The following is a 26,798-nucleotide window of genomic DNA, read 5'->3' on the forward strand; positions in this document are numbered from 1 at the left end:
TTTTGTCCTAAGGACCTTGTTGTAATTCCTGGGGTCTTTTCTGCAGTTTCTACTTTGTCTGTGGACTCCCCTGTAACTTGTTCATCCACCGCTCATAAATGAAGCAGCTTCCGGGTCCTTCTGGACACGTACCCGTTCAACAAAAAAAAAAATGGACGCCATACACACTTTCAGCCACTCTACACAATTAAACTTGTCCGGGCCTGAGCCGGGCCGGGCCCGTTGGATGCCCAGAAGGCCCAGGCCCTTTCCACCTTCCTCCAATCTCTTCACCCTCCTCCGATCGCCATCAGCGCCGTGCTCCCTCCTTTCATCCGGCCACGCCGCCGCGCGCTGCCTCCCTCGACCCCGGCGTCCGGTCCGGTCGGGGCGTGTCCGCTACCCTCCTCGCCCTTCCTTCCTCTGCTCAGGTGAGCCCTTCGCAGTTCCCGTTCGCTCAGTAAACATCGTTTCCCGTTCGCTCCCCCGCTCGCCCCCTTCGCGGCCAGACCCTAGTGGCTGCCACGCACCGGCCGGCGGGAGGAGCCGGCCAGAACCTAGTGGCTGCCTCAAGTGCAGTAATTTACTTACTGGAGGATGCGTTCGGAACTTCAGATGCTAGACTCGCTTTTAGGCGTTCCAGTATAGCACTAGCACATACATTTCGACAGAAGGAAGGAATGTAGGGAATATTCAGACCTATACTTTTGATTCATCAGTTTGAACGGAATTTTCGGACTATGGGCATACTGACATGTGGGCATTATCGCTTCAACATTTTTAAGGTTTGCTTCCCCCGCAAAAGAAGAACACATTAAGGCTGCTCCTGGGATTCTAAGCATGTGTTTAGCAAAATTTAGTTCTGTTGCCTATGGTTGATTTGTGGCTGCTTGACTATGTTTGTTTGCGATGCCATGAGTATGATATATTGACATGTGAGGGGATAATTCCCATTCTAACATCTTGAAAGGGCTGCACTCAGAACCCTGGGAAGTTTTGGTAAAGCCATGGATTCCAAATCTGCACTTGGAGATTTCATGAACTGTGCTCTGGAACTTCATAATCAGCACAGGTGGTTTCGTTTATAGCGGCAGTTTTTTTTTCTTGCGGACAACTCACAGTAGCTTCTGAAGAGGCTGGCAAAATACTGAACCGTTTGCATCTACGAGTCAGCGTAATTCCACGTCAGCACGTTACCATGATACTTATCAGTCCGTTTTCATCTAGCTATGTTCATCTGTGGATCGAACTTAACATTGTTTCTAGTTGAAGATCAACCTTGTAATGATGCATACATCTACCTGTTCATGACATCTTTCTACCCACACTCATAATTGCAAAACCAAGATGGCTGTGGCTAATCTAGCACAGCATTCTGTTACTGCCTGTTACTGATTCTGAATGCATCAGGGAGCCTTCGTTGGAACAATGGAGGAAGGACCATCTGATGGTCACACTGTTTTGGGCCCTGGAGATGCTTACATCAACAGCTCAACCGCACCTGCGGATACCACTAGCAGAAGCTCGCCGCATGTTTCAAGGCTCCAGAAGCTGCTTTATCGGAGAATGCTCGTTGGGGTGAACGACGGACGCTATTTCCTCGGGTTGTTTCACTGCATCGACAAGCAAGGGAACATAATCCTTCAGGACGCGGTGGAGTACCGCAGCGCGCGCCATTCTTCTTCGTCTCCGATGGAACAGCGGTGCCTCGGGCTCATCCTGATTCCAGCGGCCTGCCGTTCGTCCTGCCATGTTGATTGCTTTATTGAAGAGCAGATGTCCCTGTTGTCCTTGGACAAGTGAATGATGCTTTTGTTTTTTAGTGCTTTCTCAAGCTATACAGCATAGATGAATCTGTGTCTGGAAAACTTCATGCTGGGACTTTATTTGTAATCAAATTTTTTTGAAATTTATCTGTAATCAATTCTGTCAACTGGAGATCCCTGTTCATATTTTGTTATTTTAACTGGAATCATTTCGGTAGCCTGGTAGTCATATTTCTGTTCCATATGAATCCTCTCTCGGAGTCACTTGCTGTGTGATCTCCAATCAACAAGACCTTGTACATTAATTTTGGTGTGTGACTGTAACTGATGCTTATCTATGGAACCATAAGTGGATTCAATCATGGTCGAGGCATACATCATTGCAGTGTTAGTCTACAGCTTATGCAGAATTAATTTTGGGTTGATTCTTCAGTCTTGCAAACTTTTGCTGTGAAGGTTTCAGCCTTCGAGGTAACTGAAAATTCCTTTGGTTGAATCATAGTAGCAACTGAAGAGGTTCATGACATGTTTCTAGCCATGCTTGATTTTTCCCCTGTATGTCATCCATCAAGATGGCTGTGGTCACTCTAGTATAACTTCCTGTTCTAGTATTTGCAGTGAATTGATGTATTAAGAGACTTCATATTGCTGTACCTCTTGTTTCCCGTTGGTGTAGACCACAATAGATTGTTTTACTATCTGTTACCTGATGTTGATCCTGAATGCATCTCGAGAAGAGGGAGTCACTATTTGCATAATGGAAGGATCATCTGATGGTCAAATTCTTTTGGGCCCTGGAGATACTACATCAACAGTTCAAGTGCTCAACTGCACCTGCGGATTCTACCAGCAGCAGCTCACACCTCACAGCATGTTTGCACCCATATTTTCGTTCCATATAGTGCTGCCCTGCTACTTTTCACTGGCTCTGAGATTGTAGCTGACGTATTTATGAAAGCATCAGCCAAATTTGAAACTGGTGGGACACATACATTATCAGTGTCAGTTCACTTTGTTGATGTTTTTTTTGGGGTTCATTTTTCAGTCCCAACCTTCTGCTGTGAAGGTTGAAGGTAACTGCAAAATGTCCCACAACTGAAAGGGAGTAGTAGTAACAAAGAAAGAATCATTGCAAACAAACAAGAAATCTCTGCAATATCATGTTCTGGTCTCAGATTTGCATAACAATGTACATATGAAGCAAGTCAACAGCTGCTAGCCTGCTAGCTCAAAAAAAAGAAGCTTACAACGTTTACTTTGATATCCTAATGAACACATGTGCCATCGAGCCATTTCAGAGAAGCACTGAGTGTCGTCACGACAGTCCTGAAGTCATCCTTGTCGGCAACTGCATTTCCTTTGATGTCAAGCTGTACCAACTTAACGGATTTGAAGAACAGTATGGCGTCCCAGAAATCCTCCACGTCGATGTTTTTCTTTCGGCATGCTTCAAAGGCTTCCTCACATGGTTCGCCTTTGTGTGAGAACGGAGAGGAGCAGATATACCGTGTCGTGTCAATAGGGTGAGCTCCAATTTGATTAAAAGACAGATCCAGTGCTTTCAGAGAAACTATTTTAGTGAGGGGTTCAAGTGATGTGAAGCTACTGATCTGGTTGTTGCTTATGTTCAGGCACGCAAGCTGCTGCAAAGCCTCCAAACCTGAAAACATACAGAATTCAGTTTCTTGTAGACATTGCACTGTGAGGCTAATCCATCAGGTAATAGAGCTTGAGAAATTTATCTATGAAGATAGCAATTATTTTGAATCAACTGGCAATTTAATTTCCTTAGCAGGTACCGGACCTCCATTACACTGATCAGTATCAAAATGCTTCTAAAGTAGAGACAAGAGTTGCAAGATTTTAAGATCTAACCTTCAACTGATCTGAGACTATTATGGCTTAGGTCCAGCATTTGAACCCACAACATGCGTTCAGTAAATCCAATGCAGGTTAACGACAATCTGCAGAGTTGCACATGGTTTAGTGGAGCTGAATTCGATTTTACTTGGACTGAACAGTACTTCATGAAAGTCCTCATATCGCATGTTAACTGCAGGAAAACAACAAGTTAGATAGCAGCACATTCGATGCTACAAAATAAGACCCATTCAATGACATCTAACATGAAAGAAACATCTTTTACATAAAATTTGCAAAATGCTAACAAATCATACTCCACCCTTTTCATTAGCATCATTAACCTTCTAACTTGAGTGATCGTAGTTCCAGAGGGTGTTAAAATACCCACATCATTGGTCACATTCAGATAAGCTCAGAGTATCAAGCTGTCAAAGTATGAACACATTTACCTGGATTACTAGACAGTCCGAAGGATTATAAAGGTGGTTAGCATATGCACTGATTAATTGGCTTCAAAAAGTACAGTTACAACAGCAAGCATAGAGCTGTCAAACTTTCTAATGAACTAACCAAATCTACATAGGTCTAGTCCAGGGGACAAATCAATGGGAAGTACATGGTGAAATTTGCACTTACTTCACCTTAGTAATATAAGTGGGGAAAAGGTAGGTGTTAACTATATGTGGGATAGGAGAAATATCTTGTAAACAAATTTAAAATGCCGCAATGGTGGAATACATGTTCTTGGGTGGGCGGTTCTGCAACATTTTCCATAACAACCAAGTTGAACAATACTAAATTTTTTACGTCTTACATTGAACAAAGTGCTCAAACATTTTCCAAGTTACCTGATCCATTATGACTAAGCTTCGCTCGTCTTCATAATACCTTTTATGTGATGGATCCAAGTTAATCAAGTCACTGAAGAGCCCTACTGCCTCTTCACAGTACCCCTTTCTTTCTATCAGAGAATTTCCGCGGGACTTTATTGCAGCACAAGCAAGTAGTAGACGTGCTAATGTCAACTTGGCAAATTTGCTGCAAAAGAGGTAATGATGTGAAAACAGGGGTCAAGTTGATTAAGCAGCCGTTGCAAAAGTAAGGTAGAGCCTAACCTATTCTCATCAGGTAATTCTCTGAAGAGGTCGATTTGATCAGATAGTCCTTCCAAATGCCATTTTGAGTTCTCTTGAACCACAGTATTCGAGATATTTAGCTGATCAAAAGCTACACAACTAGGGTTTCCATCAGACCGAAATGATTCTGAGCAATTCCAGGAGATTGGTTCATGAAACAAATCAATATCCTGTGGTTTATCATTGCTGTTGCTTAGTTCAATGGTAAATGTGAAATGCACAGGAGAAGTGCAAGGGGAGCCACTTCTAGACACCATGTCATCTGAGCAGGGTATGCCTACTTCAACAGAAAATTGTTGTGGACTGCTACATTTTTTATTTGAAATTTCAAGATATGTAACCCAACAATTGGAATGCCCAGAGTCTGTTACTGAGAGGGGCCTCCACTGAATATCCTTTCCAATCACCAAATCAGAATTCAATTTCACATTTGATGAATTTAATCCTTTGACAGGCTCATCGAAATAGAGAACAATGGGTACAATCCTGTCCTTCAATGAGTAACAACAAATGGAGCTCGAGGAAGACACCATATTTAGGTCGTCACTTTTGCTGATAGGAAATATACTGAGCTTTGCATCATTGCATGGCCATGATGCAATCAGCTGCGGGTTCTCTGGACTAGATGTCTGAGCTAAAAGCCAGAGGTGATAAAACCATCCACTCTGATCACTTGGATCTGTAAAAAGTGCCTGGGTAACGAGGTCAAACTCTTCCTTAAAAATCTTCTGCTTTGACTCAAAACCTTTGCTCTGTTGGACTAGCAGATTGGACAGAAGTATACTGCAATACACAGAGCGAGATATTGCAGCATGTAACACAAGAAGAAGATATGACAAACAGTAGGCCCCAAAATCATCAGTGGGTAAAGGTAATACTATCTACGGAAAAATAACTAAAAACAAGATAATACAACGTACTCAGGAAATACAGCACCAAATAAACAGAGTAAGCATCTTCAGGATACAAATATTCAGTCTGAATCTTAAAATACTAAATCATCAAGTTTGTTTGCTAGACATGCACCAAATTTCTAGGGGTCAAATACATGTGTTGCATCTTTCACTACAGGCAGAACACAATTTTGGAGTAGCTTAAGTTCTCATTCAGTCAGTATATGGAAATGTGGGAAGAGCGTTTAGAACTGACGTCCATTAACAATTACGTACCTGCGATTATGCCATGCTGAGTAATTACTGAAGTTGTCACAGATCTTAACCATTGTGTACTTAAGCTCATCCTCTTCTGGCACCCCCATAAATTTTGCAAGGAACCTGTGCAGGGTGGAGAAATCAGTCCAAACACCATCTTGATCCTCTAGTTTCCAATAAAGAAAAATCTTTCTTTTTGAGATGCAACAAATACAAATCCTACCTGCGGTAGTTCCATCCGTGAAAATTCCTCGCATCCACCTTTAATAGCTTATCCAGGAGGCCAAATTCACGCTTGGAATCCACTGGGGTAAGCCTTTGATTTAGCAGCCACTTACGGTGATACCACGCTCCGTAGGACTTTGGGTTCGCCCTCAACGCAGCCTCCACCTTTCAAAATTCCAACTGAGGATCATCAAGCAATCGACCACAGCGTGCGAAATTGATTTCTTGCACAAAAAAAAAAGGAAGGGCATAGAGCAATCCTCCAATGCACGACGGATGGATCGAACCTACCACTCTGAGCTCGGCATCGACAACGGACTTGATGGCCTCCGGTTCCGAAAGCTCCTTGAGGTTGTGCCGCAGCGCGAGCTTCCGGTAGTTCCACGCCGTGTAGGCCTCCGGGTTGATCTCGAGGAGCTTGAAGCTCAGCCCGAGCGCCTCCTCGGTGTACCTGCAGACCCGGATTCACCGCGTCAGTAAGCATGACCGCGGGAAAAACTGAATTTTTGGTGTCGTCTGCTGCATTTTGATCCCGAGTGTTGGTGGGGGAACGAGGGCGAGATGTACGACAGCTGCCGCGAGGATCCGGTCGAAGCTACAAGAGGATAGAAGAGGATCCAATCGGCCCTAGCTGCTGGTTAGAGTTCGATCTCGGGAGGTCGCGAGGCGGGGGCCGTAGAGCAAGGAACAGGACGAGGCTTACGTGGAGGTGTGGTGGTTGTGGAGGACCTGGGCCTGGAGGTCCCGGAGCTTGGCGGCCTTCGCCGCCGCCGCCGCGCCGTCCTCCGGCTTCTTGGGCCGCCGAGGCTGGCCGTGCATCTCGTCCCTTGTCCGGTGACGGCTGAGGTCGCGCGGAGTTAGATCTCGAGCAGAGAAGGGTTGTCCCACCTGTCAAAATCACGCGGGACCCACAATTCCTTCGTCTCCGTCGCCTTCCTCGCGCCGCCAAGACGCGAGCCGCACTCGAGGTCGGCTCCTCGCGCGTGGCCGGCTCCACTCGAGGTCGCCTCGTCCGTGCGAGCTCCAAATTGGCCCAAATTTCCCCGAAAATTGGACGGGAGACTTCGGAGCTGAAAGTTCCCTGCGCCAAGGTTCCGAGGGGTTCAGTTCAGTATACTCCCTCCAAGAGTTCAATATAAATTAACTTTGACTTTTTTGCTGAGAAAAGGATTTTAGCATGCCAAAAATCTGGACGTGTTTTGGCTTATAGGACTAAAATACACCTATTATGAAAATTTTATTTTACTTGTATTTCAAAATGTTAAAACATTGTGAAAAAATCTAGATGTATATCTGGACATGCTATGCTCGCACACAAAATTTTGTGGGAAAATTATTTTTATGGGTTGTGTAAAAATAAAAAAATAAAGGAGCACCAAGTTTTTTTTTACAATAATCACAAAAGATATCATTTTTTGCGAGATTTGGTGTGCATGTCCGGATGTACACCTGCGGTTTTTAAAATATACTCTTTGGGCAATGGTTGCATCTACACCTATGACTCTATGAGGCAAATAGAATTCCAGCCAAATCTGTCCTATTTCACTGATGTTTGACATAGGCTTTTGTATACCATGCCCCTTTAGTAAACTGCTTGAAGTCGAGGCAAAAGGGTTCTGTCCATTTGCTACTGTAATTACCAAGGGCTTTTTCTACAACTATATTAGTATAAGTAGTTTGTTGTTAAAGTCAAATCTTTTGAAATTTGACCAAGTATACAGAAAATGACAATGCCAAATGCACACAAAATAAAAGTATAATTCATGATGGTTCTTTTTTTTTTTGAACAGGAATTCATGATGGTTCTAGCATTGGTCTTCTTAAAACTCTCCAACATGCGTAGCTGTTGATTTGGGGAGCTTCTTTGAGATTATAAATTTTTAAACTTTTTTCTACATATATTTTTGGTTAAATTTTAAAAAGTTTCACTTCGACATATGCATTCTATTTCGGGACCAATAATTCTAGATTTACAGGCAAACTGCTACGTAATTCATACGAGCACAATGTGAGCTCAAGTAATTGGAAGTGATTCCTGTGACAGTTTTGGAAAGATCTCCTGTAACCATTGCATGATTGACACCTCAGGTCGTAAGTAACTGATGTATCCAATTTGCACATAAATGTAGCATTGTTGTTTTGGAACGGAGGGTGTATTGCCCCGAAAACTAAAAATATGAGATATGAGGGGTGTTTTAACAGGGACACTGAATTCTTTTTCCAGTTTAGGGATTGATTTGGATATTTTGGTTGACCAAAACGTAAAAGTTAGTTATTATTTAAGTTTTGGTCAGCTTTTGCGTATACACAATTCTCGTTCTCCATAATTACTATGAGATGATGTAATTGAATAGTAGCTGGTTTAACAAATTAAATTAATATATTTTGGACTTCTACGAAGTCCTGAAAAATTACAACTAGGTAAATAAGTATAAATTTCATGAAGAATATGTTTATTTGCATGACACAATAATATACAAATAATTTGGTCTATTACTCTTTAGTGCTTCTCTGGGGCTGTCGGTGGTTTTCTTCCACACCGTCTATTTTGGTGTGTTTTGATGGTGCATTTTTCTATGGTTATTACCGCTGGTTTGTCGACCGGTAGGGCTCCATGCCCTATGTTACTATGTATATGGTTAGTTCAGTTTTCACTAATTAATCGTAAAACTCTATGTCTTCTAACTGAAAGGCAGTACTTGTGCCAATTCCTTGCAAGAAAGGAAAAGAAATGTGGATGTGGAGGAGGAAGTATAAGGGTGAGGATGACATGAGATAGCTACAGTACTTTCGAGCGTTCACCAACACCAAACGGGTAACACCAGCACTTCTTAGGGATGGGCATCCCAATGAGACATGGCGGTGGTAGAGAACTCATGATAAGGCTCGCTCGCCCCCCTCGCTTCGCTCGCTCGCCCCCCCGCGGGCGACGGGCGAAAACCCTAGTCCCCTTCCCCCAGCTCCTCCCCCCAGCTCTCTCCTGCCGCCGCCGTCGGCGTGGGCCGCCGGGCGTTGTCCGTGCGGCGCCGGCGCCGGCGGGGCTGCCACTACCCTTCGCGCGGAGGGCGCGGGCGGCCTCTCGATGGTGGCGGTGCGATTCGGCGGCGGCGGTCGATCCGGCGGCGTGGTATCCGCAGGTCGGCTGGGAGGTGACGCGGCGGCGCTGCCGTTGGCAGCGGGGCGGCGGGGTGGCCGGACGGCTGGCGGCGCTCGCTCTGCCTTGATCTGGGCCCATCTGGGCCCGATCTGGGCTGGGGCGGGCCTCTGGCCCCTGGCTCGACGTCGTTCTCCTGGAAGCAGCGGAGGTGTGGTGGCAGGGGTTGGCGATGGCAGCACACATCCGGCCAGTAGCAGCGTGGCGGCGGAGTACTTGGACGGGCCAGTTTGGGCCTGACTTGGTCTCGCTACTACGTCCGGTCGACTACCGCCAGTTCGGGCGGTGGAGGTTGTTCCCTCTGGCATGGTTGTGCTGCTGCTATCTCCGACCTTGCGCTCGCCTTATCTGTTTCTAGGCCTCGCGTTGGTGACCTTTGAGCGACAGTGATGATGGCTTCAAGACCGTGGTGGCGTACGCTGGTGGACGACAGGAGGTGGAGCAGTTCGGTTTGTTCGGGGTGGTGGCGGTGTGGGTCGGGAGAAATCCTTGTCGGCTTGTCCGACACCGACGCGGCGACGCCTGCGGGTGCCGTCTTTCCTTCCTGAAGGGTGTCGCGTGTACCTCTCCCCCATCACCTCCGCATACCGGGGGAAACCCTAGGACTAGTCCGGGCAGCAGCGTCGTCGTCGTCGTTTTCCTTGTTGAAGGTGTTGCTTGGTATGCGGCGATTCGGACTGCTAGGAGCGTGGTGGTACTATTCCGGAGGGCGCAGCGGTTGCGAGTTGTTTTCGTGTTCGTTGCTCAGCCGTAGTCGGCATTTGTTTCTCTTATCTTTCTTTTTCTTTTTTGTTTGGGCTTGGTTGTGCTGCGGTCCCAGCAAGCTTGTTGTATCTTGGTTGTTATATTAATATAGCGGGGCGAAAGCCTATTTCGAGAAAAAATGAGACATGGCGGTAAAGGATGAAGGGGACGTGAGCCAAGAGAAAGAAGACATTTGCGTCCGGAGAGGTAGTGGGGCACGCACGACCACCAAGCAGAGTCTTGAAATCGAAAATTTCAGCCAAAACTAAACAGTACTAGAAAATAAATTCAAAACCGTCCGTTTCCCTCAGCGCTCCACACCGGCACGTTGAGGTTGCACAGCTCAACGCCACAGTTAAATGCGTCTGAGGATCAAAGATGATTTGGCACGATGTCAAGACCCTGAATCGGGACATCGAGATGCCTAAGCTCAACATCGCCAAGCATAGCGTTGATCCTTGCGACCTCACCGCCCCGGTTCAGGGTGTTGATCCTGCCCACGTCAAATTTCGACTACCAAAATCATCTCGGGAGCTCAATGCCTACTCGTGGGGCTGTGTTGTGCAATCTCAACTCCCCGGTGTAGGGCATGGAGCAAAAAGGGCTTGATCCGAAAATATTTTCTAGGACATTTTTTATTCATGTTAAACTTTCAGCTATAGCGCAGCGAGAGGGAGCGCAGCGAGAGGGAGTGCTGCGCGAGTGCCGAGGGCCTCCGTCGGTTCGCGGCGGCGGCCGAGCCATGGCAACGACGACCACTTCTTCACCGGCCCCGTCCTCGCCGCCGACGTCGGGCCCGCGCGGGCGCGAAGACAGGTGGCGCGGCGGCCGCGGCTCGGACTCGGAGGACACTCCGCGGTCGCAGAGCGTGGAGCTCGGCGGCGGGCGGGCGGAGCACGGCGACCGACCGGAATCGTCAAGGGCGCGCAGCGAGGTAAGGTCTGAGATCTTCCGGGAGGAGGAAGGCGTCGCCTTTGACGGCCTTGACGACTCCGACGACCCCATGGATGACGACGAAGACAACCCGTGGGAGGAACCCACACATGTGACGCGCAAGCGTGCGCGCGGCCGGCGAGCTGGGAGGAAGGTGGCGGCGAAGGCGGCGCGGACCGAGCGCGTCGTCGGCGCCTACGACGAGTACCACGGGCTCTGCCTCCTCTGCACGCAGCCTGGCCACCGCGCCGCCGACTGCACCGTCGGCCCGGTGTGCTGCGCTGCGGAGAGGTTGGGCATATGGCACGGGAGTGTGCGCTCCCCGCCCGCCGCGGCCGGGGTCGCCGCCGTGGGACGCTGCGGAGCCGGCACGCAGACGGGCGTATGTTGAGGGGGGCCGCGGCCGCCGCATGGATGATGGCGCCGGTGCTCTCCGCGCGCGTGCGCCGGGGACCAACCAGGCTGCCGGGGAGCCTCCAGCTCGCCGTGGCGCCGCGCTGACGGGATGGAACGAAGGATGGAGGCGCCGCGCCGTCTGCAGGCCCCGCTCGGGGGCCGACGCCGCGCCGCGCCGGACCATCGTGCCATACAGGGCCGCGCCGAGGAAGGAGGTCCCGCCACCAAGGGCTGCCGAAGGGCGCCGGGTTGAGTAGATGCGCGGCGGTGGCGTGACTGGTGCCGCATGAGCTGGGGAGGCCCGCGCGGTGGCGCCGGTGCCAGTGGGTGGCAGGGCCGTCGCGCCGGTACTGCCGCTGGCTCGCCGCGTCGAGGATCTGTCAAGGCCACGCCGCGAGGATCAGCAAGTTGCCCCCTTGGCGCTGCGTGCTCCAGCGGTGGGTGGTGAGCTGGCGCGACGCCCTGCGCGTGCTGCTTGCGTGCTGCCTCGCACGGCGGAGATCGACGACGCGGAGGACATGCTCGCCAAGGCACTGCTCGCTGTGATTGTCGGCGTCCGTCGCGCGGTCACCACGGAGGAGGTAGCCATGGCGCTGGAAGACGTCCACGGTCTGCCGGCGGGAAGCTTCTCGGTGCACTGCCACCGCCCTGAGGACTTTCTGATCTTCTTCGCGAGGAGAGAGGATCGGGACAGGGTGCTGGGTGATGAGGTCATCGCGTCTCCGTTCTTCCGGCTGCTGCTCAGACCATGGGCGCGCCGCACGCACGCCGTGTCTGGCGGCCTCTGTGTGCACGTCGAGGTCGAAGTGGAGGGGGTGCCGGCCAACGCTTGGAACCTGTCCATGGCGGAGGCGATCCTGGCGCCGGCGGCCTGGGTGGAGCGGCTGCACCCGCTAACGAGGTCCCGCGCGGACATGGGCACTTTTCGGTTATCGGCGTGGTGCCTCGACCCCGCGCTGATCCCGAAGGAGGTTGATCTCCACATTGTGGAGCCGGATGAGCCACCGTCGCTTGAGGACTTGGCGGCGCCGGCGCAGGCGGTCGTGCCGCCACACATCAACACGTTGGCTTATCCGCTGATCGTCCATGTGACCCGCACCGTCGACTTCCGCCGCAACGCTCCGAACAGCAATGCCGGCGGCCGTGCACACGATGGTGATGGAAGCACCCCGGCATGGCCAACACGCCGCCAATACAACTACACGCGCGGGGTTCCTGACACCCTGCCAGGGAGCGGCGGAGGCGGTGATCGCGAGGCATCTGCTTCCTCCGGGCAAGGTGGCGGCAGCCGCGGTGGCTCCACGAGGGTCCTGTCTTCAGGGGCAGTCGTGGGTGCGCCGGCGGCCGCGCCATTGCTGCGGAGCAAGCGGAGGAGGCGTGGAGGGCGCAAGGTCCGTGAGCTGCGGGCACGCGCCGCTGCACAAGCCGCCGGTGATGGCGCTGACGTCGGTGAGGCTGCCATTGGCGCCGTGGCTGAACAAAGAGACGTTGCGGAGAGCGCACAGGCGCTGGCCATTGGAAACACGGAGGAGCTGGCTAGGTCTGCTGAGAGCGCCATTGAGCCGGACGAGCTGGAGGTTGCCGTGGGAACCGTCTTGGTGCGAACGCCGGCGAGGAGCGCCGCCACCATATCGGTCGTGGGCGCCATGGATGCGCACGCACCGGCTGCTTCCAGCGCCAGGGACGTGGTGGGCGCGGTCCACAGGCCGACGTGGACGGAGATGGACCCAGTCCATGCACCGGCGCTCCAGTCGCTGGACCTGGTCGCGGTCAACGATCGGTCCAAAGGAGCGGGCTGCGTCAGGGTGGGGCCAGTGGAGGGCCAGAGGAGGCTGTTGGGCGCGCCCGAGTCAGCTTTGTCGGCGCCGTTGGACGGATCTGGTCCAAAAGGGAAGGCGGTTTCAAATCATGCTGCAGGCGATGGGGCCAGCGCCAGTGCAGGAAGGTTCCAGGTGGGTGGGATTTTCGTGCCGTTGGGCGGCTCTCCCGCGCCTCCGCGCGCCAACGAGCGGGAAGAGGAGCCCCCTTCTGTCCAAAGGCTGACGCTGGAGGACCTAGCTGGGCCTTTCATCCCCAGGTCGCTGCTGGGCCTGGCCGCTTTTGCCAGCCCGCCCCCTCCTGTGGCTGGGGATGGTGCTGGGCCGGAATCCGAGGGCGATGGGATCTTGGGCCAAGTCGTGGACAGCTCCCCGTCGTGGGATGTGCTTCCCTGCCAAACCCTAACACTGTCGCGGCCGATGCTCGACGCTGACAAGGGGAAGGCTCTGGTTGACGACGACGCGGTGGACGAGGAGATCCTGGCAGACCCGGCCCCACAGCGCACGGTAGAGGACGACTACACTGCCCCTGGCGGCCCCTCTCCGGCTGTGTGTCGCTTCGCCTCGCCACCGATGGTGTTCCAGAGAACGCGACAACCCTTGGTACCTAGGGTACCGACGGTTCTGGCGCGACCAAGGACGCTTGGGGAGTTCCTTGAAGCTGCGAAATCGCGCTCGGATGCTCTCCTCCAAACCCCTGCTGTTAGGCGACGGTTGGTGGAGCTGAACTTTCAGCCGCGCCGGAGCTCCAGGATCGCGAAATAACCGGGAGGGATGAACGCCGAGATGAAGGCGGTACGGAACCTGATGCGCAAGCTTGGCTTACTCTCTGGTGATGAGGCGCCGTCAGCGGCTGCCCTCGAAGCTTACCACAAGATGTACGAGCTCCCCTTGACGGATGACATGATTGAGGCCATCGCGGAGTTCTACGGATGGACGCTCTCCACGATCAGAGGCTGCTCTCAGCCGATGCTGGGGATGTCGGGTGGTCGCCTCGTGGAGGCTTGACCCCGATGTTCGCTATCTAGGGTGTGCCTTGTAGTCGATCCAATGTTGTACGAACCTAAGATTTTGGTGGCCAACGTGCGAGGCCTCAATGATCGCGCGCGACGTACGGCTGTTAGGAGTGTTGTAGGCACCACGGGTGCATCTATCGTTTGTATCCAGGAGACAAAACTTGCGGTTGTAACCCCTGCCATTGTTATGGAAGCGCTGGGCGCGGACTTTGATGCTTACTTCTGCTTGCCTGCGACGGAAACTCGGGGTGGGATGATTATGGCATGGGTGAGCAGGGTGGTGCAGCTTGACAGCGCCCACATAGGTGCTAATAGCATTACTGCGAGGGTTGCTCCCCCTGGGGGGGAACCATGGTGGTGGCTGACTTGCGTCTACGGACCACAGGCTGAGGCTGACAAGGTCGCCTTCCTGGATGAGCTTCAAGACGTCCGCGGGATCCACCAGGGACCCTGGGCTCTCTGCGGGGACTTCAACATGATCTACCGGGCTGAGGACAAGAACAATGGTAACCTTAACCGTAGGATGATGGGACGATTCCGCCGCTTCCTTAACGACTGTGAGCTGAAGGAGATCTACCTGCATGGAAGACGCTACACCTGGTCAAATGAGCGCGAAACCCCTACTCTGGTTCGGCTTGACCGGGTATTTGCCACCGTGGCTTGGGAGGGACTCCATAGTAGCTGCAGTCTGCGCTGCTTGGCGACGGTTGTGGCGGATCATTGCCCCCTACTCCTTGACTGCACCACACAGTCGGGAGGGCGGAAAAGGTTCCAGTTCGAGCGTTTCTGGCTGCGCCTTGACGGGTTCGATGAGGTGGTTCAGAGCGCTTGGGAGGAGGTCCAGGGGGACACTGACCCCTTCAGGCGGCTCACTGCTAAATTGAAACTCACGGCGCGCCGGCTCATGAGCTGGAGTGACAAGAAGGTTGGATCTATCAAACTGCAGCTAATGCTAGCGCGGGAAGTGGTGCTGAGGTTGGACATTGCCATGGAATCCCGACGGCTCACATCCGATGAGCGTCGACTCCGGGCCCACCTCAAGCAGACCTACTTAGGGCTGGCCTCGCTTGAGCGGACGATGGCTCGCCAGCGGGCAAAGATCGCATGGCTGCGGGAGGGGGACGCCAACACGGCCTTCTTCCACCAGCATGCAGCCTACAGGCGCCAGAAGAATGTAATCCACAGTTTGAGTGTGGATAACATGGTTGTTTCCGACCATGCGGCCATGGCAGGAGCTACCTTCGCACACTTTGAGGGTCTGCTTGGCACCTCGGTGGCAAGGGCTCACTCGCTGGACTTAGACTTTCTGGGTGTCACTACAGAGGATCTATCCGAGCTCGAGGTGGCGTTCACGGAAGAGGAGGTTTGGGAGGTGATCAAGCACTTGCCGCCGGGCAAAGCTCCCGGCCCTGATGGGTTTACGGCTGAATTCCTGCAGAAATGCTGGAGGGTGGTCAAGGCTGACTTCATGGCGGCTTTTGACAAGCTTTACACGATGTGTGGGCGCGGATTCCAAGGCCTTAATCAGGCTTTGATGGTGCTGCTGCCCAAGCGCCCGGACGCTATGGCGCTAGGTGATTACAGGCCGATAAGCCTTATCCACATCTTCGCCAAGCTGGTGGCGAAGATACTGGCTACTAGGCTGGCACCCCGGATGGAGTCGCTGGTGGACCGCAACCAATGCGCCTTCATTCGAAAAAGATGCATCCACGACAACTTCATGTTGGTCCAGCAAACAGCCCGCTTCCTGCACAGGGAGAAGGAGCCGAGGGTGATGCTGAAGCTGGATATTGCTCGGGCCTTTGACTCGGTGTCTTGGGGATTCCTCATGGAGGTTCTCCAGAAGATAGGGTTCGGCCCGAGGTTCCGAGAGCTTGTCTCTCTGCTGTTGGCCACGGCTAGTACTCGGGTGCTGCTCAATGGCGAGCCAGGACCCCCGATCTGGCATCGGAGGGGACTGAGACAGGGGGACCCCCTGTCGCCATCCCTGTTTGTCCTAGTGATGAACTCGCTCAACAAGATGCTGACCAAGGCATATGAGCTGGGTGTGCTGCGACGGTTGGCGCGGCGGGATCTGGCGACCTCTGTGTCGCTCTATGCGGATGATGTGGTGATCTTCTGCCACCCGGACGATGCAGAGTTGAGTGCGGTACGCGGCATCCTGGAGCTGTTCGGACAGGCCTCCGGCTTGCGCACCAACTTCGCTAAATGTTCGGTGTCCCCGATTGCGTGCTCGGACGAGGAGGCTGGGGCTGCGGCGGCACACATGGAGTGCCAGCTAGCGCCTTTCCCGGTGAAGTACTTGGGTATCCCCCTGTCCACAAGGCGTCTGTCGGCCGAGACCTTCCAGCCGCTTGTGGACAAACTAGCTGACAAGCTGCCGACGTGGCGGGCGTCCATGATGCCGCAAGCCGGACGCTTGGCGCTGATTAGAGCCGTGCTGGCGGCAATCCCGCTGCACCAGCTAACGGTTCTGGCCGTGAACAAAAAGACCCTCAAGCAGATCAACAAGATCCTGCGAGGGTTCCTCTGGGTGGGACGGGCAGAGGCCAATGGAGGTCACTGCCACGTGAACTGGGCAAGGGTGTGTCGACCGCTGCACCTAGGCGGGCTGGGAATCCCCGAGTTGGCACGTATGGCCATAAGCCTAAGGGTGCGCTGGCTCTGGAGGATGCACACTGACCCCCTGCGTCCGTGGAACGGGCTGGACATGCAGTTCTCGAAGGCTGAGCTGGACATCTTTGCAGCCTCCACCACGATGAGGGTTGGCAATGGAGAGTCCGCTCTCTTCTGGGAGGACCGATGGTTGGGCGGCCGTTCCATAAAGGAGATGGCGCCGGAGGTGTACGCGCTGGTTCCTAAACGGCGCAGGAAGGTGCGTACAGTGCGTCAGGCACTGGTAGACCGCACTTGGATCCCCGACATAACTGGAGCACCCAGTGCCCTTGCACTTTGGCAATATGTGCAACTTTGGAGCAGGCTGAGGGATTTCCAGCTTTCGGAGGAGCATGACACGATGGTGTGGGTTTGGACGACGGATGGCCAGTACACCTCCCATTCTTGCTATGAGGCCCTCTTTCAGGGGGATCACCTCACCATCATGGGAGCTGAACTGGAGATCCTGGGCGCCCCCTAGGGTGAAGTTCTTCATATGGTTGGCCTGTCTTGACAGATGCTGGACGGGTGAGAGGCTAGCGCGTCGTGGTCTACCACATGCGCCCAGATGCCCGCTGTGTGACCAATCCGAGGAGACTATGACGCATCTCCTCACTGGGTGCTCTTTCTCCAGGACGGTCTGGTTCGAGGTCCTCTCGTGGATCCGATCCACCTCTGGACCTCCTTCGGAGGGGGACTTCGCGGAGTGGTGGTCGCAGGTGGTGCGTACCACCCCTCGCCAGTTGCGCAAAGGTACATCGTCGATAATCATGCTTACGGCGTGGTGGATCTGGAAGCACCGGAACGCTGCGATCTTCGACAACGCACGGCCTTCAGTGCCTTCCTTGCTCGGCGACATCAAGACCGAAGCGCGACAGTGGGCGAACGCGGGAGCCCGGGGTGTCCGCCAGCTCCTCCCCTAGACTAGGTCTCCTTTCTTGGGTCGAGTTGTAGTGCGGGGTGTTCGTCCTCTCTTGGACATGTACATATAACCTTTCTTTCTATCTATCAATGCATCGAAACGCAAATCTTTTGCGTTTTCGCAAAAAACTTTCAGCTATTTCACGTTAAACTTTCAGCTAATTGTTTTTGCAGTTCTTTTTGCTGTTTCAAGTAGTGAAAAAAGAACAGTGTACCGCAAAATCCTGCCTAGTTTCATCTTTTCGCAAAGTATGTGTGAACTTTATGAACACAGAATTCCAAGCAGACAGAAACGGAGTAAGAAATGCAGTCCGGTACCAATTTATTGCGAGAACATAAAAGGTTCTGCAAACTGGTCGCCCAGAAGCAAACCCAGCTAACTACACTGTATGCCCAGGGGAGTCCAGCCTTGTCTGCTCACTGTTTAACACTTTTAGTTCAATCAATTTAAGAACATTATTATCGTTTTATTTCATCAGTGACAAGCATAACTGCAAGATCACTTTTCATCCTTTCCGGTGTAGTAATGGCGGAATGCGCATGAGAAGTCTTTGGCATCGCAGCCCTCCTCACATAACTTCTGGTAACTGCAGAGAGTAGTGCTTAGTCATGCAAGAGGGAACTCAGAACTGTGAGGTTCTCTGAATTTTTTTTTGTAATGTTTTTTTTGTCAATAGTCTTACATATTAAGTGCTCCAGAGCCCATGGGACATTTGTAGCCAACACCAGATGCAGAGGCCATGGCCAGATCCAAATCTTTAGCCTGTAGAGTAATGTAAATGATGAAGTACGAGTCATGTTCAATATGATATTGTTCAGATATCTAACATTTTTTTTGTTCTTCTTTTGTAAAGAGAAAACTACATAACACATTGATATGATTACAAGATTTGAAGAGGAATGCTTTCTTACGAATCAATCCACTTACAAACAGACTTCGACAAGCAGAACATTTTCGAATCATACCATTAGTTTGGAGGTGAAACCACCATCATAATTCCTTGATGAAGGCACGCCTTCCAATACCCCAGGAACTGGGTTATATGTGTCACTGTTCAAGTTATCCGCAAAAAGAGCGTACAAAGTTACAAACTTAAGATGATGCACCTTATAAGTCATGAACTGAAAAAACAGAGGTCATATTACTGCTACAATAGAATAGGTGAGAAGGACAATACCTGCTCCAGCAGCGAGCGCTAGAGCAATTGAATATGTCTGTGAGAGTGCTTGCTTTGATCCCAAGATTCTGACCAAGAGCAAAGGCCTCAGAGACCCCAAGCATGCTGATAGCCATAGCCATGTTGTTACAGATCTTTGCAGCCTTAAAAATCCATATCAAAGTGAGTTGGAATCATCTGTGCATCAAGAATTATATAAACAAAACTCAGTGAAGAGCTGGACTAATTCAAACTCACCGAGCCGTTTCCAGCCCCACCACAGTAGATAAGCTTTTTCCCCATTGCGAGAAGTAACGGCTTCGCTGCTACATATGCTTCCTCTAAACCACCCACCTATATATCATTCCTTTGGACCAAAGTAAGACTCGGGCCCTTCTATCTAATATAATTGTTTGATCCAGCAAAGTCTCAGTATTTTCCTGGTAGTAAGAATAAGTTGTGAGAGGTAAGGAATTATACCATGAAAGTCAGTGTCCCGGCTTCTGCTGCAGGAACACCTCCGGACACAGGAGCATCCAGCATCATCGGCTTTTCGGCATAGCCTGAAGATACAGAAAAGGCACACATGAATATAACTCCAATGTTTAGAGAGATTTCAAATACTCTAATTGTTGCCAGGGGGAGAAAATAAAGAAAGGAAACTAGCAGTTGGTCTCCACATGTAGACTAAAGCATTCAAGTTTATATAAGCTCATTGTGGATTGTAGTTCAATTTTCTGTGATGGCAGTTCATAACCTTTCTTTTCTTTTAAACGGCATCTTGAAATGTCCATGGATATCTTTCTTGATGTTTGTGGATCAACCGTAGATGAATCTATGTATAACCATGGTCCAAGGCGTCCCCCATTACCGAGCAAGCCATTCCCTCCACTGTATACATCTAATACCTGAAAAGAACCGATGAGCATATAAGCATTTGATTTGTCAAAGGGGTTCAATCTGATTTGAGACTTTGGGTTACAGTACTTGTGCATCACTCCATTCCCTTGAATAATAGTCAATTTATAGTTCTTCTTCAAAAAAGGATTTTTTTTTTTCCATATCATGAGTCAGGAAGGGTGGCCTCATCATGTAACCAACTTACTCCTCGAAATATGCTTTGGCCGTGTAACGAACTTACATGTGCAGATGAAGGAAGCATGGTAATTACGACATCGCTCGACTCGGAAACTTCAAGTGGAGACCGTTTTGTGGGTATTCCATCGTCTGAGAATTTCTTCATGGCATTCTCGTTGCTGAATATCATAGGTTCAGTGTTTGTTGGATGGTCTATAATAATATATATTTTTGAACTTTGAAGGCAACCATAGGAAAATGCATTAGACTAAGGTGCGGTACTTCTGTATAAAATAATTAGTACAAAAACAAATTTAATTTTGATCAAGGTCTAAAGAGAGGAATCTTGGTTCACAAAATGTAAAAGTAGGTACGCAGGGGCTTACACATCATGAACAGACACCCTGTATCCAGCATTTATCAGGTTCCTTGCCATATGGGAGCCCATATTTCCGAGCCCGATGAACCCAACACTCTGCAATGTTGGTGCCTATCTTAAATCAGAACGATGCATTTATTAATAAAGAAGATCACAGCTCCTTCTTCCATTTAAAGTAAGCTCTGCTCAGATTTTCAGTCGACAGTTCGATACAGCCAGCAGAGATACAGCAAGAAAGAAGGCAGGATGTCGTATGATAAAACAGAGGAATAACCTCCATGTGAGACGGAAGCGCAGCAGAAGAGAAGCCCCGGAGCCGGAGGCAGCCCCATCTGCAGCCCCATCTGTGCGCCTTGGAGCCAACGCTCCTCCATCCAGCACCACCCAATCCCATGCTCGCCGATCTCAAGCACTAGTTGAACCTGCTGCACGAGACACAAACGGAGTTGATCAGAACCAATCCATGAGACCATGAGTCAATCAACAAGTACAAAAAGGAGCCGAGATTCGTCAGAATCCAACACCTAACCTCCGATTTCTCCGTTGCCCATCTCGCGGAACGCAGGAATTAAGTGATCGGAACAGGGCAGAGAAGAAGCTGGAGCTTACCGGTGGGAGAGGAGAGGAGCAGGTAGAGTGGAGTGGCCAAGCAAGCTGCAGGTGGGATTCCGGCGTGGCGTCATGTGCATATCGCTTTGCCGGCGCCGAGTCATCACACTCCGCTCCGAGACAACTCGAGAGACTCACACGCCACGCCACCAAGAGCTAGCCGAAATCGGCTGCAACATCTGCCTCCCAAGATTACACCTCCTCGTTTCGCACACGGAAAACTGGAATACGTATTCTTTAGTTCTTTACATATCTGGGCTAATTTTTTTACATGGAACCGTAGCATTCAGTGCCGGAGCCAGGACAACAACACCTCTAGCGTTCTCCCCAGAGAATGGCAATGGAGGGTGTGGTCTGGTCCTTAGGGATCACCATGGTCAGTTCGTGGCAGGAGCTAGCCATTTTTTAACCTCTGTTTCTGATTCCGAGGGCGCAGAAGTGGCTGCCTGCAAGAGAGCGCTGGAACTAGCAAAGGATACGGGTGTTGCTAGGGTGTGCTTGGAGTCGGACTGCTTGAGTGTGGTATCGAAGCTGCGGGGCAGGGATTTGGATCGGTCTCTGTATGGCCCGATCGTGGAGGAAATAAAAGCTCTGCTCAAAAGTCTTGAGGATCACTCACTTAGATATGTGCATCGATCTGGTAATGGTGTGGCGCATTGTTTAGCTAAATTAGGCTGCAGTAATAATCTGTGTAATTCTTGGTTGGGTTACCCGCCAGATTGTATTGTGACTCTTTTGGCATCTGAGAGTGCCTAATATATATGCAGCCGTTTGATCTAAAAAAAAAGACAACAACACCGTGTTGTCAGCTTAATGTTGTGTAGTTAAATACATATATTTACTAGTTAAGTGCCCGTGCGTTGCTACGGTATGTAAATTTATTTTTTCGTCACACATATATAAATACGATGCGCATGCAAAATTAGGTGTATAGTATTCCAGTAAAACGATGTGCATAACATATCAGGAAAAAATAGGTTGATATTACTCCAATTCCTGACATGTATACACTATACACTGAAGCAAACGTCTTGCGAAAATTTAACGAGGATGTATCTTGAGTTACAGTTCATATCCTACATGGACCTTTCCTAAGTACCTGCTCTCGTTAAGCCTCTCCCATCGTAACGAGCAATCATTTGGTAAATTTGAGAAACGGAAGGAAGTAATTTTTCTTTCAAGATCCATAGTCACAGATATTGAAATAGTTTCATAGTACTATGATCGTACATATACTTATAAATATAATTATAAATGTGTGAACATTGACAAAGATTTCTGTCAAATGAAGACACAATACTTAAGAAATGGTACAATGGAAACCACAACAGAAAATTAATAAACGTATCTTTTCTTAGTGAACTCACTAACACCATGCATGTCAACGTGGTTAACATAGTCACAACAAATTCATAGTGCTTCTAGTTCTAGGGACTGGTAGATTAATTCCTTTCTGCCGGATATGTTGCTGCACCAAAGAATGTGTGAATCATTGTCCTATATCTGAATAATATAAAGGTGATAAATTTTGTAAAAACACTACTGCAACCTTTGTGAGTAATCATGATACATAATAACACACCACCATTCTTTCAAACCGTGATATCAATGGCAGCTAATAAGAACATGGTCGTATGCGAAAATATGCATGGAATTTTGAAAGCTACAGTACATGGTTAGGCAACAGTCTGACAATATTTTAGTTTTACGTGAATGTTGTGCATGTATGTATTTTGAATCATTAGCATAACTCAACCTGTGTGGAAAAAATTCTAATTCATCTGTTTAGGTTTCGATTTTTTGGGGCTGCAAGTCAGACCACCAATATGGCGCTCTTCATTCATTGTGTATTTTGAACAGGTTACGGGTACCTAAAAATGTACATAGCGTGGAATTGGGAATGTTGAAGTTTCTAGGAGCTAAATGTTCAGGTTGCCTCATTTCATACATAATAATAGATCTATTAAGCTCATCTTCAGAAATAAAATTATGGTTAATATATTAGAAAGCAACGTGCGACTTGAATGACATGTTTCCCATTTGTCACTATCAAAAACTAAGTTTGGGGCACAAAAACGTGAATGAACAATAATTGGTATTCGAGCAAAAAAATAAAGCAGGATGAATAATTGTATCCAATGCATAGCAGAAAAGACACATAAGATCATAAAGTGGTTCAACTTACGGAATATGGTCATGTAGCTTTGAGTCACTTTGCCTCTGCTCTAATGTATATCTTTTCACAAACAAAGATTTAAATAATACAAACAAAATGAGCATCACCATGCATCAGAAATACAGCTAAAGTTATAATTAAATGAGGAATGTTCGTCTTGTGCATTACATAAGTACAATACATGGACATAAAAGTGCAAGATAAAAAAGGGTGCCTTACAGAGTGGTATCATAGTTTTGAGATGCACCATCAAAAATACGTTGCAGTAAACTAAGTTGATCCAAAAAATAAACTATGGCTAATCCACAAAACTGAACGAAGCACTATTAGTACATTTGAAGTAAACCCAATGGAAAATAATAATAGATTAATTACCATAGATCAAGAATCTGCTCGTGGTAGACGACTCTAGTGGCCAGTTATGAATTCAGAGCTCACCTCAGCCTTCCAACACCCAAATTGCTAGATACAGATCATCCGAGGGACAATAGATGGTAAATTATGTATGTGCGCGGTGCGTCATGTCTGAATATTCAAGAAGCTGGTGCAGCTTGATGCCGTCCGGACAATCTTGTCACATCTGGCGTAGGGCGATGTCGTCGGCCCTCGTTTTGGATGGACCTACTCGTCGAACGGCCAGCTCTAGCGCCGGTGCATTCCGGGTGCGCAGGCGCACCTGTTGGCAGCTAAGGAGTACACGCGTGCGGCCACACCACCGGGAAACCGCACCTCCTCCGGCAGCAGGTGTGATCCATGGATGCGCACCCGCTCGTGCCTAGGTTCATCGCCGTGTGGAATGTCGCATCTACTTGGTTTTGTTCGACGCGCAGCTGCACGCTGCAGGTTGCGTCCTGGCCGTCGTCGTTGTTGCAGTATTGCAGTTTTCCAGGTAGCCGTCCACCGGCGTAGCTCAGATTGGCAAAGGCAGCGAGAGGTTGTGCCTATGGCGGCGTCGAAGTAGACGTCAAAGTCGAGGGAGCTAGACAGAGACGCATCTGAGCAGGTCGAATTTGTGATTCCGTGTTAAGAAATTGCAAAGATTTGTTTTGATATGATAGCATATGTACCGTAATTCCAAAAGGCATATTTTGGCAAGTAACAGGGAAATTTTGGGAAGTAACAATAAATGATGATTCGAGAGATTTTGGTCCTTAAGTGTTGATTTAACAACGGGAGAAGGGGGACGGTGCAGATGTGTTAAAATTTGAGCAGAGATGTCGAGGGATGATCGAACGGCCTGAATACTCCAAATCTCCTTCACCAAACGCGTTGTATGACGTACGACCAACTGGAATATAATAGTAAAGATATAAATTTTTCATTATTTTTGCACACATTTAGCTTGCATTGTTGAAAATTCTATAGTCATTTGACTACACAGATCAAGTGTGGCTCCGCCATTGCTAGCATTCTATTTGGCCTTGCTCGGTAGAATCGCTAAACAATAGTTCCAGGTGCATATGTTTTCTTTATTTTGAAATACATATTTAATATATTTTGTGATATTAAAAAAATTATAACAAAAAGTTCGCGTGTACATTTTCAAATGCTGCGTGCGCATAAAGTTTTTCGATGAAAAATTGACTTATCGTTTGGGCTATGGAAAAAAATAAAATCTAGTGCTAAAATAAGGTTTTTTTGGGAGACATGGTTTTTTTTTACATTGATCATAGAAAACATCTTTGTGTCTTCGTGAAACTGTACGAACACACGTAGATTGTCGAGATGTTCATGTAAAAAAAATTGATACTCGCCTCAACCCATATTAATTGTTGCCAATATAGATGTATCTATACACATTTTAGTTCAGATACATTGAGCACAACCACATAACGCGTCACGAACTCTTCCTCTCCTAGGCGGCGGCTGCCCATCTCCATTGTCCAAGGTGTTTGTTCCCTCTCCTTCCTTGCCGCTACGGTGGTAGGAGGGAGGGGGACCTCGTTCTTCGCTCTGTAGTTAGGGTTAGGGTTAGGGTTTGTGCGTTGTCGTTCGTCGTTGGGGTGGTGGGAGCGACACCCGAACGAATAAATCTGCTTCAACTTTACTCCCACACCAGCGACGACCTTCACGGTGACGTCTCGAAGTTGATGGCAATGTGTGCTTGTTGATTCTTCAGATCGACAACTTGGTCCTCTCGTCGCTCTTCAAATCTAGCGAGATCCGTTTCTCGACGTGTCGCTGCCGTTCGTCATCTTTCACGACAGCGCTGGGGATTGGGGTGAGGTGGATGCTCTAGAGCGAGGATGTTGGTCCGGAGGTGTGATACGTCTCCGACGTATCGATAATTTCTTGTGTTCCATGCCACATTATTGATGATATCTACATGTTTTATGCACACTTTATGTCATATTCGTGCATTTTCTGGAACTAACCTATTAACAAGATGCCGAAGTGCCAGTTGTTGTTTTCTGCTGTTTTTGGTTTCAGAAATCCTAGTAAAGAAATATTCTCGGAATTGGACGAAATCAACGCCCAGGGTCCTATTTTGCCACGAAGCTTCCAGAAGACCGAAGAGGAGACGAAGTGGGGCCACGAGGTGGCCAGACTACAGGGCGGCGCGGCCCAAGCCACCCGGCCGCCGGCCTGTAGTGTGGGCCCCTCGTGCCGCCTCTTGACCTGCCCTTCCGCCTACTTAAAGCCTCCGTCGCGAAACCCCCAGTACCGAGAGCCACGATACGGAAAACCTTACTGAGACGCCGCCGCCGCCAATCCCATCTCGGGGGATTCTAGAGATCTCCTCCGGCACCCTGCCGGAGAGGGGATTCATCTCCCGGAGGACTCTACGCCGCCATGGTCGCCTCCGGAGTGATGAGTGAGTAGTTCACCCCTGGACTATGGGTCCATAGCAGTAGCTAGATGGTTGTCTTCTCCTCATTGTGCTTCATTGTTGGATCTTGTGAGCTGCCTAACATGATCAAGATCATCTATCTGTAATACTATATGTTGTGTTTGTCGGGATCCGATGGATAGAGAATACTATGTTATGTTAATTATCAAGTTATTACCTATGTGTTGTTTATGATCTTGCATGCTCTCCGTTATTAGTAGAGGCTCTGGCCAAGTTGATGCTAGTAACTCCAAGAGGGAGTATTTATGCTCGATAGTGGGTTCATGTCTCCATGAATCTGGGACAGTGACAGAAAGTTCTAAGATTATGGATGTGCTGTTGCCACTAGGGATAAAACATTGATGCTATGTCTAAGGATGTAGTTATTGATTACATTACGCGCAATACTTAATGCAATTGTCTGTTGTTAGCAACTTAATACTGGAGGGGGTTCGGATGATAACCTGAAGGTGGACTTTTTAGGCATAGATGCATGCTGGATAGCGGTCTATGTACTTTGTCGTAATGCCCAATTAAATCTCACTATATTTATCATGACATGTATGTGCATTGTTATGCTCTCTCTATTTGTCAATTGCCCGACTGTAATTTGTTCACCCAACATGCTTTTATCTTATGGGAGAGACACCTCTAGTGAACTGTGGACCTCGGTCCAATTCTCTTTACTGAAATACAATCTACTGCAATACTTGTTTTACTGTTTTCTGCAAACAATCATCTTCCACACAATACGGTTAATCCTTTGTTACAGCAAGCCGGTGAGATTGACAACCTCACTGTTTCGTTGGGGCAA

General features: G+C 49.3%; 4 protein-coding genes across 8 annotated transcripts; 2 read left to right on the forward strand and 2 right to left on the reverse strand.

The window, feature by feature from the left end:
* Positions 1-249: 249 nt before the first annotated feature.
* LOC127312140 (uncharacterized) lies at positions 250-1,993 on the forward strand. Its single transcript, XM_051342601.2, has 2 exons — positions 250-410; positions 1,390-1,993. The coding sequence occupies exon 2, from the start codon at positions 1,408-1,410 to the stop codon at positions 1,780-1,782; it is 375 nt and encodes a 124-aa protein (XP_051198561.1). The 5' UTR covers positions 250-410; positions 1,390-1,407; the 3' UTR covers positions 1,783-1,993.
* An 881-nt stretch (positions 1,994-2,874) lies between these two features.
* Positions 2,875-7,105, reverse strand: LOC127312139 (geranylgeranyl transferase type-2 subunit alpha 1). Its single transcript, XM_051342600.2, has 8 exons — positions 6,824-7,105; positions 6,412-6,571; positions 6,119-6,285; positions 5,914-6,018; positions 4,724-5,527; positions 4,457-4,646; positions 3,621-3,798; positions 2,875-3,405 (listed from the first exon to the last, which is right to left on the reverse strand). The coding sequence occupies exons 1-8, from the start codon at positions 6,937-6,939 to the stop codon at positions 3,011-3,013; spliced, it is 2,115 nt and encodes a 704-aa protein (XP_051198560.1). The 5' UTR covers positions 6,940-7,105; the 3' UTR covers positions 2,875-3,010.
* Positions 7,106-12,132: 5,027 nt separating this feature from the next.
* LOC127312137 (uncharacterized) lies at positions 12,133-13,929 on the forward strand. Its single transcript, XM_051342593.2, has one exon. The coding sequence runs from the start codon at positions 12,190-12,192 to the stop codon at positions 13,927-13,929; it is 1,740 nt and encodes a 579-aa protein (XP_051198553.1). The 5' UTR covers positions 12,133-12,189.
* A 4,125-nt stretch (positions 13,930-18,054) lies between these two features.
* Positions 18,055-21,125, reverse strand: LOC127312138 (probable 3-hydroxyisobutyrate dehydrogenase, mitochondrial). 5 transcript variants are annotated; one of them, XM_051342599.2, is made up of 11 exons: positions 20,979-21,125; positions 20,644-20,794; positions 20,377-20,465; positions 20,055-20,169; positions 19,671-19,821; positions 19,394-19,476; positions 19,172-19,267; positions 18,935-19,077; positions 18,723-18,807; positions 18,440-18,519; positions 18,055-18,343 (listed from the first exon to the last, which is right to left on the reverse strand). In XM_051342599.2, exons 2-11 carry the CDS (start codon positions 20,761-20,763, stop codon positions 18,256-18,258), a joined length of 1,050 nt encoding a protein of 349 aa, XP_051198559.1. In that variant the 5' UTR covers positions 20,764-20,794; positions 20,979-21,125; the 3' UTR covers positions 18,055-18,255. The 5 variants fall into 5 exon arrangements, with proteins under 5 accessions (XP_051198559.1, XP_051198555.1, XP_051198557.1 ...); XM_051342595.2 differs by having other exon boundaries at positions 20,377-20,480; positions 20,979-21,124; XM_051342597.1 differs by having other exon boundaries at positions 20,377-20,480; positions 20,644-20,791; positions 20,979-21,118.
* Positions 21,126-26,798: the final 5,673 nt, after the last annotated feature.

The sequence above is a fragment of the Lolium perenne genome, chromosome 7 (genome assembly GCF_019359855.2).
Source record: "Lolium perenne isolate Kyuss_39 chromosome 7, Kyuss_2.0, whole genome shotgun sequence".
Taxonomy (NCBI): domain Eukaryota; kingdom Viridiplantae; phylum Streptophyta; class Magnoliopsida; order Poales; family Poaceae; genus Lolium; species Lolium perenne.

Coding starts and splice junctions, on each gene's coding strand:
- LOC127312140 (XM_051342601.2), top strand. CDS start 1,408: ATGGAGGAAGGACCATCTGATGGTCACACTGTTTTGGGCCCTGGAGAT.
- LOC127312139 (XM_051342600.2), bottom strand. CDS start 6,939: ATGCACGGCCAGCCTCGGCGGCCCAAGAAGCCGGAGGACGGCGCGGCG. Junction 6,019..6,118: donor CACGGATGGAACTACCGCAG/GTAGGATTTGTA, acceptor CACCCTGCACAG/GTTCCTTGCAAAATTTATGG. Junction 4,647..4,723: donor GAATTACCTGATGAGAATAG/GTTAGGCTCTAC, acceptor CCTCTTTTGCAG/CAAATTTGCCAAGTTGACAT.
- LOC127312137 (XM_051342593.2), top strand. CDS start 12,190: ATGGCGGAGGCGATCCTGGCGCCGGCGGCCTGGGTGGAGCGGCTGCAC.
- LOC127312138 (XM_051342595.2), bottom strand. CDS start 20,763: ATGGGATTGGGTGGTGCTGGATGGAGGAGCGTTGGCTCCAAGGCGCAC. Junction 20,170..20,376: donor AGGGTGTCTGTTCATGATGT/GTAAGCCCCTGC, acceptor TATGATATTCAG/CAACGAGAATGCCATGAAGA. Junction 18,344..18,439: donor GGCTCTGGAGCACTTAATAT/GTAAGACTATTG, acceptor TACTCTCTGCAG/TTACCAGAAGTTATGTGAGG.